This window comes from Aphidius gifuensis, linkage group LG2 (assembly GCF_014905175.1).
Source record: "Aphidius gifuensis isolate YNYX2018 linkage group LG2, ASM1490517v1, whole genome shotgun sequence".
NCBI classification, from domain to species: Eukaryota; Metazoa; Arthropoda; class Insecta; order Hymenoptera; family Braconidae; genus Aphidius; species Aphidius gifuensis.
Genome location: NC_057789.1, coordinates 1,274,456 through 1,289,529, shown reverse-complemented (window position 1 = coordinate 1,289,529; position 15,074 = coordinate 1,274,456). Strand labels below are relative to the sequence as shown.

General features: G+C 24.4%; 1 protein-coding gene across 6 annotated transcripts in view; it reads right to left on the bottom strand.

Annotated features, from left to right (window-relative positions):
* Positions 1–15,074, bottom strand: part of LOC122848187 (tensin-1-like) — a 102,159-nt gene that overhangs the window by 9,204 nt on the left and 77,881 nt on the right. Inside the window, exon 1 of one of the 6 annotated variants that reach the window (XM_044146082.1) lies at positions 13,242–13,932. The exons of the other annotated variants lie outside the window; for them this stretch is intronic. Coding sequence (XP_044002017.1) covers positions 13,242–13,469 — 228 coding nt within the window. The 5' untranslated portion in view covers positions 13,470–13,932. Of the gene's footprint in view, positions 1–13,241; positions 13,933–15,074 lie in introns of those variants that run through there. 6 annotated transcript variants of the gene reach the window in all.

Here is a 15,074-nt window from a genome sequence, read left to right as displayed (position 1 = left end):
AATTTTATTTAATATTATTTATGATTTTTTTTTTGGAGCTATTAATGGGATGGCCCAGTAGTCGCAATCATCACTCGGGTACAACATAATATTTTTGCTTACTGGTATTATGATAAACAGTTGCATGTATTTAAATATAAACATTGAGTCAGACACCTTAAACGTTCCTTGAAAAAAAAAAAATAAATAATAAAAAAGTATCATCGATAAATGAAAGGGAGTCTGACCCATCACGCGATTGCCTTGCTATTACTACTGTTCTGTGTATCAATCACTTTTTATTTTTTTATTTTTTGACTCGATATGCCATTAGGCTAATTACCATTCAGATGATGGGTGTGGCTGAGGAAATTATTATATTATATTCTTTTCTGTCGCTTTTTTTTTTTTAAATGTATACTGATGGTGAAATGATGATGATGATAATATTAAATTGATAAATTAATTTATGTTGTATATAGAAAATAAAATTGAGATGGTAATATGGTATTGTGTGTGTAGTTGATGCAAATAAATTTGCTTCAAGGTTGAATGACTTGGAGTGGATTGAGACGTTTTAGGATTGTTGGCAGAAAAATAAGTGTTTATAGGGATATTCAAAATATCTGTTGACAAGTGGAAATTAATGAATAAAAAATTAGAGTATTTTGTAAAAATAAAAAAAAGATATCGAGCATTTGGAGCCAATACATCCTGGCGTAGTACAAGCGACGACTTCGACGCAACTCGTTCTATGCCAGGAGGTATTCGCTTAAAAAGTTGGCTTATGTTGGAAGCTTTAAATTTTGAGACTTTAATAAACTAAGGCTTGGACTCGAACCTCCACTTGCGAAATATCATTAACCAAGCACTTTACCAACTCGACCACTTGCAGTGTTGAGACAATTTTGTTAATTATGATATATGTATATTCGTACATGGAGAATCTATTAACCAGAATATTTCATTTGTATATGATGGAAAAATTAGTGTTGAAATTATTTTGACTCAACTATTCAATCGCATATTTAAAATTAAAATAAAAATCCAATAATTTTCATCATAAATTAAATATTAAAAAATTAAATTTTGTAAAAACGAAAAAAAAAAGATTTCTATCATTTGAAGCCAATACATCCTGGCGTAGAACAAGTGGCGACTTCGACGCAACTTGTTCTATGTCAAGAGGTATTCGTTTAAAACGCTAACTTAGAGCTATTGACGAAAATAATAACGACCATCTCAACTTGGCCTCGAACACCAAATTGTGGAACGAAGAACCTAGCGCTTTACCAACTTGACCACTTGATGTGTTGATACACTTCCGTTAATTATGATATATATTAATTCTTTTAATTGTAATAATAAATAATTATTCTAACTAATTAATATTTTAAATACGAATTTATGCTAAAAATGTTTTCGTATTTCAAGATGAATTAAGTTTGTGTTTAGTTTATTTCGACAATGATATTAAGCCTTGATACTGTCAGAATGACTGAATACAAAGATACCGTGTTTATGGTTGGGTATTTTGATGATGCATGTAGATATAGCTGGTGATGTAATTACTTGGCCAAGAGAACTGATCTCATAACTCTCCGGGTTTATGACATCCTCAATAGATTCCACAGAAGCCCCAGAACTCGGACTATTTGCATAGCAATCTCACTCAGATTCCAGTAATTTTATTGGATTTAATTATATTTCTTTTTAAAAAATTTTATTGTTAAATATTAATTAAATCTCTTTATTTCATAACACAGAAATCTAGAAATATATTATTAATTTTATTGATTGCGTCTTTGAAGACTTTAAAAGTTAATGAAAAAAATAAAAAATAATTTTGATAATAAAAAATGAATAGCCTGTGTAGACAATGAATATAACACTTTTGAAATTTGAATTCACCATCAAGTTATATACTTGTGCCATTTTCAAAACTCTATGAACCACAAAATTTTACTTTCATGAAAATTTAAATGATTTATCATCTTGGATATATATAGCTTCTTGTTTTATTAGGTTGAACTTTTGCTAACAATCTGAACCACTTATTTTCAAAGATGATAATATAAAATCAAACTTAAACTATTAATCTCAAATATAATTAAATCACAAAAGACTTTACAAAAAAATAATAAATTTCATTTGTTTAATAGAAATAAAAATCCCTACAATACTTTTCGTATATACTGAATGAAATTCTTCTTTTATTTTATTATTTTATTATTTTTTGAAAGATAAATTTTAGCATTTTCGAGTGTCGATGAAATGTGAGATGAAAATCCTCGTAAGAAATCTTAGAAACCCAAGGAATCTCACGTATTCGTTTATCGTAAATTAAACAAAAAAAAAGGTGTTGTAAAAGGAAAAAAAAAAAAATATATAAACCATCCCAATGGTGGTGAATAAGTTGAGTAAATATTATTCGAATTTTTTTTGTAGGGTTGAGAATAAAATTCTCCAAGTAACAAAACACATATCTTCCGGTTAATAAAAGCAAAAAAAAAAAAGAAAAAAAAGGCGCTCTACCTGCTGGTTTGCAGACAATATTGTGTGTTTACTCAATTTTCCTTTTTTATTTTTCCACAAAGACTTTATTTGCCAGTTGGATTTTCGAGGTGTATCATTTTCAAGAAATCATTTTTGAAATAAAACTACTTCCTTACAAAAATAATCAACTAATTTTCTTTTATTTTAAAAATGAAACAAGACAATAATAATTTGTCTTCATCAACAAATCTAATTATAGCTTTCTTCTCATTAAATTAATATTAAAAAAATTATTGCGAAAAATTAAAAAAATAATTATCTTTAGAAATAAAAAGTCTCTGGGAAATTTTTTTTTTAATATTTTTTTTTTATCGTCTAAAATTGGATGTAGTTTCATCAATGATACAAGTTACATCAAGTGCACTTGTCACTTGTTTCCAGATAAAAAAAAAAAAATTAAAATCAATGTTAAAGATTTATCAGTAGCTCATCTTTAAAAATAAATTATCTGAAATCCAGTCTTTCTCCTAACTAAAAATAATTGTCCAATGTATAAAAAAAATAAAAATATATAAAAAAAAAAATTGTTTATATTTTTATTTTATATTTTTCTTATTCATTTATAATTTTTTATTATTATTTTTTTCATACAGACAGTGGGCACTTCAACCTGTCTTGTTTCCCTCGGGAAAAACATTTTTCTTTTTTACACAGTCCAATGCAACTTGCTACAACGGTGGGAAAAACCAAGTAAAATATAAATGAAATCGGCTCCAAGGCATTGTCACAATTTAAACAAAAAAATATACATTTTTATTATAATAAAAATGTAAAAATAAATTATGAAAAATATTAAAAACCAGATGAATACAAAATACATATAAAAATCATTTACAAAAAATTCTTATTTAAAAATTAATGGATTGATTTATCGATTTATAATATATTTAATCGACTATAAAAATATAAAACCAAGTGAGCTATTTATAAATTTAAAAAATAACTCAAATTATTCCCACGCTTTAAAAAATTATCATCAAACACTTGAGTATTTTTTATCTCAAAGTAAAACACTCTCAAAATAAAAATATAATCTTAAAAAAATTATACTATCCTCAAGTCTTGTTCATTTAAAAAATACCTTTTTTTATTGTTAAAAATTTGAGTATTTCAGATACAAATAATTAAAAATTTTGCTTTTAAAAAAATTTATCTCCGGTCAAGTTTTCTTATTTTAATGTTTATGTATTTTTCATCTAGTTACATGTATAAAAGCTTTGAGCCGACAGACTTTGAGTCACGTATCAAGAGTGTATAGTGACACCTTTTTTTTTTTTTTACAATCATTTGTGACATTTCTACGTGATAGAATTTCAGTCAGCTTTTATTTCATTTTTTTTTTTTTACTATCTTCTTCATTTTTATATATTTTTTTAACATCTTCTGCTACTTATTTTTAACCATCTGAAATACAATGTACAACTACGAGGTGTGAATAATATTCTGAGAATAAATATATTTTGAAAATTCAAAAAGACTCTCTCATGAATTGGAGAGAGCTTCTTGAATTAAGGGAATTTTTTTTTTTTCTTTTGGATGAGCATTGTCCACGCCTTTTGCGTCATGAAGATCATATATCATGAGTTGTGTTAAAGAAAAAAATAAAAAAAAAAAATTGGAAGAATATAGTGCAATGTGGGCGGTAAAACTATCGAGTGTGAAACCCCAGAGAATTTTGTTTTTTACTTTATGACCTCAAGAAGTCGAAAAAAAAATATATAAAAAGGAAGATGATGTTGAAAAGTAAAAAGAGGCGTTACGGATGTTTTATATATATGTATTTAAAATATTTTATTTTTAATTTTAGCAGGTGATACACCTTAATAAAGTAGCATTTCATAAAATGCAGTGATTATAATTAAATGTATTTAAAAAATTTTGAGTATTTAAATTTTTGTTTGTCCTCAGGTATAGACAGGTGTATTATTTTTAAAAAATCAAATAATAATAATAGAAGGAAAAAATATTGGTAGAATGAGAATTGAGAGAAGGAATGATGATGGTAAAGACATGTGATTAAAAAAAAAAAATGCAGCTGCACTCAGAAGGATCAATATTTAAAAGGAAGAATTTTTTTTCTCTCATCTTTTGGTTTATCTAAGATGGAATATATAAATCTGCAGGTGGCAAGTCTAATCGATTTTCCATTATCACGCAATCTTAATTTTAATATATTTTTTTTTTTTTGATCTGTGCTTTAAATATGAAAATTCAAATTATTGCTGGTTTTATTATTATTTTTTTTTTTTTTGATTTCAAGTGATGTTAATGCAGTGATTTTATTTTATTCTTTGAAACAAAAAAAAAGGATAATCGTATGTATATATGAACTTTCAGAGAAGACAGGTGTTTATTTATCATAAATAAAAAAATCTGCAGCTGTCTTATAATTGGCCTGAAGAGATAATTATTTATTTTTTTTTATTTTAATTTGAATATTTTTGTTCAAGTTTAATATTTTGAATGAATTTCTTTTGTTGAATATATACTGAATAAAAATATCTGCATAATAAAATTTAGTATGGGAAATATTACACTACAAAAATATTTTCTATAGCAAAGGTAAGTTAATAAATAAATAATATATATAATAATTAATAAATAATTTGATGAATAAATATTTCAAACAAAAATTACTCTGTTAAATATAACGAACAAAAAAAATATCTGCATAATAAATATCTTAAAAAAAAAAAAAAAGAATATGAAAAACTAGTAGAAAATATCTAACAATAAAAATATCCACTGCCAAATAAATTGAATAAATAAACAGTTTTAATGACTTGGAGTGGATCGAGACGTTTCAATATTGTTGACAGAAAAATAAATAACTATAAAAATATGTATTCAAAATATCTGATGGCAAGTGGAAATAAATGAATAAAAAATTAGAATATTTTGTAAAAATAAAAAAAAGGTATCGAGCGTTTGGAGCCAATACATTCTGGCGTAGAACAAATGACGACTTCGACGCAGTTTGTTCTATGACGAGAGGTATTCGCTTGAAACGCTGAATTATACGTGACTAAATTAATCCGAATTTTTGAACCTCAATTACCAAGGATATACTTGGACTTGAACCTAGGAACGCTATACCAGAAACTGAGCGCTTTACCAACTTGACCACTTGCAGTGTTGACTCATTTCCGTTAATTATGATATATATTCTCAAATCTATTAACCATAATATTTCATTTCTATATAGCTAATTTGATGGAAAAATTAGTGTTAAAATTATTTTGACTGAAATATTAATTCACATATTTAAAATAAAAATAAACATCCAAGCGGTTAATATTAATAATATTAAATTTGAAATAATAATAATATCAAGTCATTACAACACAATGACTTGATAATATATTTTTAAACTAATCAATTTTAAATTTATCCAATATCTATGATAAAAGTAAATTTTATAAATATAAATAAATTATTAAATGCAATATTTATTTATACATCGAAATGATCATTAGACAATTTTCATTGTATTATTTTATTTATATTTTACTGTGTTTGTACTATTATTATAATAATAAATAAATATTCTAAATAATTAAAAAAAAACTACTACACGTTTTTTATCTCAAAAAAGCTATTTATATACCAGAATAATTAATTTTAAAATGACTTAAATTTGTGTCTAGTATATACATTTCTATTTAATTGTAATACCAATCATAAATACAATTAAATTTTTCCATTTAATAATAATATTCTTAGCTAAGTGAAAAAAACAAAAAAAATCATTTCAATTTGAGTGAATAAAAAATTTACCATATTGCGGTTAAATAAAGGACAAAAATGAATATTAAAAATAAAATAAAAAAAAAAAATAAAAGAAGAAAAAAAAATCGAAAGGTACCGGTAAGGTAAAGTTACCTGATGTTACCCACATTTGTAAATGTATTAACATATACATGTCTACATATCTGTCTGTGTGAATGCTTTAACTTGACTGCGTGACGGGCCACATTCCGCACATACCAACCGGTCACGGCCATATCTTTCATTCCTCTATATTCACCTCTTTACCCCTCACCTCGATCACTTTTTTCATATATTATACACATATCTTCCTCTCCTCTTTTACCACGACATCACAAATCCACTTTTTCTTTGCAAAAATTTTTTCCACACCTTGAAATTCATTTTTCCATTTTAAATATTCTTCTTTTCACAATATTATACAACTAAATTTTTATTTAATTTAATTTTCTAGTATATTGTATTTCTTTGAATATTATTAAGTTACAATTTATTCATACGACCTTAAATAATCCACAAAGACAAGGCCGACAACATCCGGTAATTTTCTCATTTTCTCAAGTACATTTTTACTGATAAGAAAATAAAAAATAAAGGGTGGTCTTGAGAGTCTTGAGATTGTATAGACACTTGAAAAAATTTACTCAGATGATGATATAAAAATATATAGGTATACGAGAGATTTATTTGATGACGATGATGATCGTGTAAATTTATGAAAAAAAATAGAGTAATAATAATAACGAGTGTAATTTTGTAATGAGTTTTAAATTAAGACTGACTTGTGTAATTTAAAAGTGGAAAATTGTTTGACTTGACACGATTTGTGCCTAGATTGCGGAAACGGGGGTTCAAATTTAAATGGGGTTGAATTTGATAAGGAGATTCAAGTTGGTTTTAAGTGGGTGTCTTTGATCAGCAATTAGTATTAAATCCTTAGAGAAATCCTTGACATTTAGTACATATAATATCCACATTATACACTTGAATATATATTACAAATCTTTGACAATTTGACATTATATTAGATTGATGTTTACGTGACTATTTTCGTCTCAATAAATTTTCAAATTACAATTATTTAAATTATAAAATTAATTAAGAATATTTACATGCAAAATTAATTACCAAAAATATTTTAAATATATAATTTCTAATTATTATTTTTAGTCAATTAAATGTATTTTTTATGTCAAGTAATTTATATTAATTAGCAAATTTTAAGCGGTTTTAATTTTTTTTTTTTTTTCAATTTATCGAATCGATAAATCATTTGACCATTTCCGGTGACAGTGCAATTTAATGTACACGATTAAACACCATAAAAATCTAATATTTGCAAAAAAAAAAAAATAAAAAAAAATAGAAAAATGAATGAAATAAATTTCTCCATTAGAAAAATATGATTTATATATATTTTTTCATTGCTATAAAAATCAACTGAATCATTCTTTTCTCACTGAAAAAAAGAAAAACTCATTTTAGTTCAAGTCAGCAGTTAAAATGTCATCAGGGATAAAAGTTTTTGATAATTTATATCATTTTTTTATAGAATCTAATCACTTTTTTGTTGATTAAAATTTTTCTATTTATAATTTTTATATTCTCATGTTTGTTTTATATGAAAATTGATAAAATTATTTCGATAAATTTATTGTTTTCCATTTTAAATAAAATTTAAAGTTTTTTTTTGTTTAAAATAACGTGTGCACAAACAAGATACCACAAGGTTCATATGTTACCTTAGCATCAAGTTGAATTATTATAATTCATTCTTGCAAATTTTCGTTAAATTGCGGTGAACAAACACAAAAGATAAATATATACACAAAAAACTGACAACATAAAAATCCACAAAACAATAAAATTACCCTCAACATTTATTTTTTTTTATCCAGTAATTTAAAAATAAAAATTACATACAACAAAATTAAACACGAGGAAATATTTATTTTATCTTTATTAAATTCTCAGAGAAATAATTTATATAATTAATATAAACTAAATTGATTATTTATAAAAATTAATTGAAAATAAAAATTTCTTTTAAATGTTAATTTATTTAAAATAGTAATAAAATTATTTTTTTTAATTTTTAATATATTTATTTAAAATTTATTTGATCCGGAAGTGTATCGATATGTATATTTTATGACTATGATTATGAATGTTATTTGATTGATCATAAAAATACATCCTAAAGCACCGCTATCTTGTTGAGATAAAAAATAAAAAAACCCTTTAGATAAAATGAATAAAGAAAGTCAATATATTAACGATGTTTTCGAGTTATTTATAAATACTTGTAGCTAAAAATAAACCATAAAAAAAATTATTTGAATAAATTAATAAATAATTTAACCCAATTGTTTATATTTGTTTTAAAAGGATTATTTTTTTTTTTTTTATTTATGAAATTTTTAAATGTAAATTTGTGAATTTATTTTATGAATTTTTTGACAATGAATAATGTTAGTTATTCATTTGGAATATCTATTGTAATATTAACAATAAATTTTACATGAAAAGATATAGGTAAATTGTTGAATATTTTATGATTCTATACAATGCTAAATTTCATATGTTTCTCATTATAAATTCAATGTCTGAGAAGCATAGACTCAATTCAAAATCAAGTTCCTTACATTTTCAGTCTTGAATTATTTTTAGTTTTTTTTTTTTTTATTTTTTAATCATTGTCGTTAATTATTTATTTCATTAATTATTTATTTCAAGTAGATGGTATTAATTATATTCTTTTATTGGAAAAAAAAATTTAAATAATATAATTTTCAAAATTTTTTTTCTTTTTTAAAATTCAATTTTTAATTTTTTTTTCTGAATTAATTTTCTGTCAATTTGAAATTTTTTAATAATAAATTATTGTTTAATAAATTATTTTTATTCTAGTTTTATATAATTTGATTTAATTTATTCTGACAACGAAAATATCGACTGCCAAATTAAAAATAAATAAAAGACAAATTTATCAAAAATATATTATAATTATATTTTATTAATAATAAATTTAATAAATAAATAAAATAAATAAACAGTTTTAATGACTTGAAGTGGATTGAGACATTTCAATTGTTGGCAAAAAATTAATATCTGTAGAAATGTTTAAAATATCTGTCGACAAGTAGAAATTAATAAATAAAAATTGGAGTAATTTGTAAAAACAAAAAGTTATCCAGCATTTGGAGCCAATATATCCTGGCGTAGAACAAGTGACGACTTCGACGCAACTCGTTCTACACCAGGAGGTATTCGCTTCAAACGCTCAATTAAATCAATTAATTATAGATTTCATGTCAACGATAAATCTCATTCAAATGGTTCGAAGCTCTTCTGTGATAAGCATGACAATTTTCAAGAATTGGACTCGAACCTAACCTCTTATCAACGGGAACTGAGTGCTTTACCAACTTGACCACTAGAAGTGTTGACACAACTTTGTTAATTATGATATATATTCTTACATAGCAAATCTATTAACCAGAATATTTTATTTCTATATTAGAAAAATTAGTGTTAAAATTATTTTAACTTAAATACCCATTCACATATTTAAAATAATGATGAACATCTAATAATTTTTAATATAAATTAAATATTGCAAAATAATTTTAAAAAATTGAATTTACCCTTCAATTGTTTGAATTACTTTTTTTATGGAAAATTATATTTATGTCTTATGTTGCTATGATAATTTGTCGTGATATATAATTCAAATAATTTTTAAATTACAAAAAACTTTTAGTAACGGATTTTTTCAAACAATTTTGTTTAATACTTTTATTTATAAAAATTTTTCCATGGCATGTATAAACAATTTATACAATACTTTAAAGGTTAATATTAAAAATATTAAATTTGAAATAATAATAACATCAAGTCATTACAACATAATGACTTGATAATATATTTTTACATAATTAATTTTAAATTTATCCAAAAGCTCTGAGCATTAATCAATTTTTCAGCTTTAAAAAATTTTTTTCCACTTTATTTTCTGAATATTGAGTAAAACGATATACAAAAGTAAACGTGTTACAAAATTCATAAAAGAAAATAGTAAGAATATTTAAAAAATATATAATTCTCGTTCTTTTTAAGTGACTTTTGAATGACTATTTGAATAACTCAAAAAGTATATATATCTATCAAATAATAATACTCAAAAATTTATGTCAAAATACAACAAAAGAAGCCTCTTGAAATATACTATATATTTTTTTTCAATATAAAATTCTCTATATAAATCGATAAAGTCCGGGGACACGCGACAATGAGTGAAGAAAATTTTCGAGTGTCACTCTCTCAAGGGTCCACAATGAGCAAATTTACGATGCGTTACAGACGTGATCTGTCGAAATAAAAAAAAAATAATTCCAAAGAAAAAAGCGATATATACGGGACAAAAAAAAGTAAAAAAAAAAAAAAAAAAATGTAGGAAAGAATAAAAAAACAAAAAAAGTATAAAAGTCCCGTGAGTCACATAATACGTCCTCGACCTTAGTCCATTATTCTTTATTTACCGAAGCGAGATGGAAGGAAAAAAATGAAAAAAATCAGACTCAAATGATTTTCGTGTATGCGTGGTATTGTCGACAATGTATAAAGAAAACGATGAACATATATTATTTTTTTTATAATATACCTATGTATTTGAAGGGCCAACTACAACTGCGGTGCCAATTATATTCTCATGTATATCTATGAATGAAAATATTAAGCAAAAATTTATATCAAAAGAATCCATCAAGTAACTATGAAAAAAGAAAAGAGAAAAGATGAATCTAGAAGAAAAAGAAAAAGAAAAAAAAAATGGAAAAATAGTCTACAATATGAGGGAAATGGAGAGGCGTTATTGAAGATCTTCCAGGTGTAAGTTAAATGCTTCCAAGCATTATCGCATCGAAGGGTTTCATACTGTGTTATGGTGTGTCCCCATATAAATTCCTTGATGTTATTTTCTATGAAGTGTCCCGACAATGAGTCTATATATAAAATAAATTTCTATTGTGTTTAATAAAAATTCGATGCTCTATTTTACGTCAAAGAAAATTGCACATTGACATGTACCAAAATAATATTTAATAATAATCATCAAGAGACTTTAAAGGTTCCTTTTGAAAAAGCTTTTTTTCCACTTGGAAAAATCAATTTAAAATATATTTTCTAGCATGGAAATTTATGGTGTTTAATGGTCAAAAAAGAGGAAAGTAAAATCCTCATGAATTTAGATTTTTACAGTTTTTTTTTTAGGTGAAATTAAATTTTTTTTTTCTTCGAAATATCCACTTTACGAAAAATAACTCTGTATCTATAATTGAATGAATAAATAGACGATAATGATGATGTCACTTACTGACTCACCGTCTGCCAAAGAATATATAAAATAGTCATTAAATTAAAACCGTAACTTTTTAAATTATTAAAATTCCTAGACAAATTTTAAAAACCATAGCCTTGAGGTAAATTTTTGATATTCAAATATGAGTTCTCTTTTTTCTTTTCATATATTTGGTATTTTTTTTTATGATAAATAGGTATTTATTTATTTTTTTTAACTATATATGTATCGCTGAATTTTTTTTCCGCATTGCCAAAGGCACTGGATCACCAGAACTTTCAAAAAACACAAACTAAAAATATTTGGATTTGCTCCAAATAAAAAATATAGAATTACACAAGTATTTTCTTTGCTTTTCTCATAATTTTTAAGATAATTGTTTAAATAATTTTTCATAAATGTAATTATCAAAAATAATCATTGATAAATATAGTACAAATTTTAAAAAATGACGTGTGTAATTGATGATATAAAAAAAGGTAATTTAAAAAAATATAAAAAAAAAAAAAATAGTTGTGAAGTTTGTGTGAACATCCTGTACTTTTCATCGTAAGTTTTCTCTCTGTGTTGTATCACAAGTAGTTACTACAAAGTCTTCAGGAGTAAGTGAGTGGAGTAAGTGAGATAAAAATAATGATAACGAGAAAGAGAGAGCAGGAGAGACAGAGAGAGAGAGAGAGGTATAAAAAAGCCAGGAATGTGCTCGTCCGATCCCACGGCTTTTCCCTTACTTCTTGTGTACCCTTCAGCCCCCTTACCTAAAATTCTTTATCACTCTCTCTCTCTCTCTTACTCTCTTTACCCCCCTAAGACCAACATAGCAATACTAACACTCACTTTATTTTTACTCACTACATACTTGCTGCTATTAAAATAATAAAAAAAAAATTAAAACAAATCCAACATCGATTTTCTCAAGAATATTTTACCCCCCTTTTATATAATCTAAGAATTGTTTAAAAAAAAATTTTTTTTTTCTATTTTTCATAGACTTTATGCACTCCCACGTTTTTTGATAGTAAAAAAATTTCGAAATTATTTTATAGTTTGTTGAATGAAATAGGATAGTTTCTTTAATTTTTTTTTTTTTTTTTCAGTTTTATGTCAGTTGATCATGAATACCTTGGATGCAATTTTATAATTACACTGAATTACAAAATAAACGTGGGCAAAACTGGTTAACTTGTATAGACTTTTTTTAGATTTTTAAATTTTATTTAAATGTCTACTTATAACAATTAAAAAAAAAAATAAAAAATTTAATAAAATAATTAAAATTATTTATAATATTGTTAATAAACAATTCAATTATTATTATTAATTTTTTTTTGATTATTTAAAATAAATAAAAATTGAAAAATAATTTACATAAAATTTATGAAAAACATTAGAATTATTTATAATAATGTTTAGAAAAAAATTTCTTTTAAATTTTTGAATTATTTAATTAAATTTTCAGTTGTAATATTCAAATAAATTTTAAAAAATTTAAATAAATATATAAAATAATTTGTAATTTTATTTTTCATAATTTTCATTATAGATTATAATTTTTTTTTTTGAATTTTAATTATCTTACTTCAAGTTTTTGTGTATGTCCACAACGACAGCAACAGTATGACATATAATCTGGCAATGCTGGCATAAACTTAAGCTGATCCTGTTGCTGATTAGTATATTCATCAATTAATTTTTTATAATGTACCCTGAATATTGGTTTGGTTTGATTTTGAGTTGATTTACCAAGTCGTCCCATTATCACTGTTAACGCCGCAAGGCTTCTGCGCTTGCGTGTCAATCTCCTCATGCCACTGTTACGTATTATTACTTTATTATATATTTATTTAAAAAAAACAAAATACATAAACCAACAATATTTTTAATATTAAAATAATATATTCACTAAACTTTCACTTTTCACATGAAACACAACACTCACAATTTATTTTTTTCAACTACTTGCTGTATATATTTTCCAGCGCTTTTCTTTTTTAATTTCATTTAATTATTTTTAGATTTTCATTGTGTATATTTATATCTATCGACAGAAATCACTTGGTTTTTTATTTTTCAAATAACACTTTTTTAACATAGACTAGATAATAGACAAAAATTTAATTCAAAATAATACAAAACGGTATGTTAAGAAATACTTGAATAATAAAAAAAAAAAATTATAAAAAATATCAAAGAGTACATGAAGTCAAGATACATGCCAAGCTGAGACTTGTGTACGAGAGAGTTGGTTGTAACGTTGTATTGGCTCTTCTGAACACGGCAAACTCAAGAACCCACACGATTTCTTTATCCCCACTCATGATTTTTAAATTTTTTCGAAAAACCATGCGGCCTGCCTTCATTCTTTTGCTTTTATTCTCTTTATTTTTCTTGACTGGTACATACCTCCCTCCTTTTTTATTATTATTCTTCATCTTCATTTTCTCTACCCAGCATCATTTCTTTCTCTATATAGTTGCTTTGACTTGGCAATTTTTATATTATCTCTCTTACTCGCAACTCTCCAGTCTGCATCACCGACATTGAACACGTTCAACGGCAGCTGGAATCCCTGATCTTTTCTCCAGCCGAAAAAAAAAATATAAAAATCGTTCTTTGACCCCCTTTTTATTTTTTTTTTTTGCAATATTTCAAATTTTTTTTCAAATTGAGTATTGTTTTTTTTGGAATTTGTGGATTACACAATAGTGCAGTAATTATTTTACATTTATATTTGAATTTAATTGAAGGAAAAATATAACAAATTATAAATCATTATCTTGTATAAAATTTTTGAATAAATTATTTGAATTTTACCGCCAAAATAACGTATTTTTTTCTCTAATAATTAGGTATTAATTGCTTTTATTTTTCATTATTTTTTCCAGTCAAAATTACTCCAAAATAAATATATTAATTAAGTAATTTAATTTGTAATTTTTATTTGATAAATTTGTTGCATTTTTTTCTATTAATAGTTATAAATTCGATTGGAAAATTTAAAGATCAGTAGTGGATAATTTTCATCAAGATTTTCGGAGCTTCTAACAAAAAATTCCAGGATAAATTGAAGATTATTTCCGGACTCTTTTAAAGTCCCAGTCTGAGTCACGCTTTAATCGTCATTATTCGCTATGATTATCATGCTGCTGACCCTAATTTTTTTCTTTATCTGTATTATAATTTTCTCTTCTGTATTTCTCTTGATTCTTTTTTATTTTCTGTATACTAGACATTTTTGGGACTGAATTTATGGACTATAGTATTGGCTTCTTGTCAACACCTGTCGTGCACGATTTACACTTTTTTTTTTTTTTTTGTTAAAAAAGAACTTTGTCTTTTTTTTTTCGTTCCTTTTTCGCATATCTCATGGATTTCTTGAATTGGCTAAAATATTCCATGCCCCATGGTGATG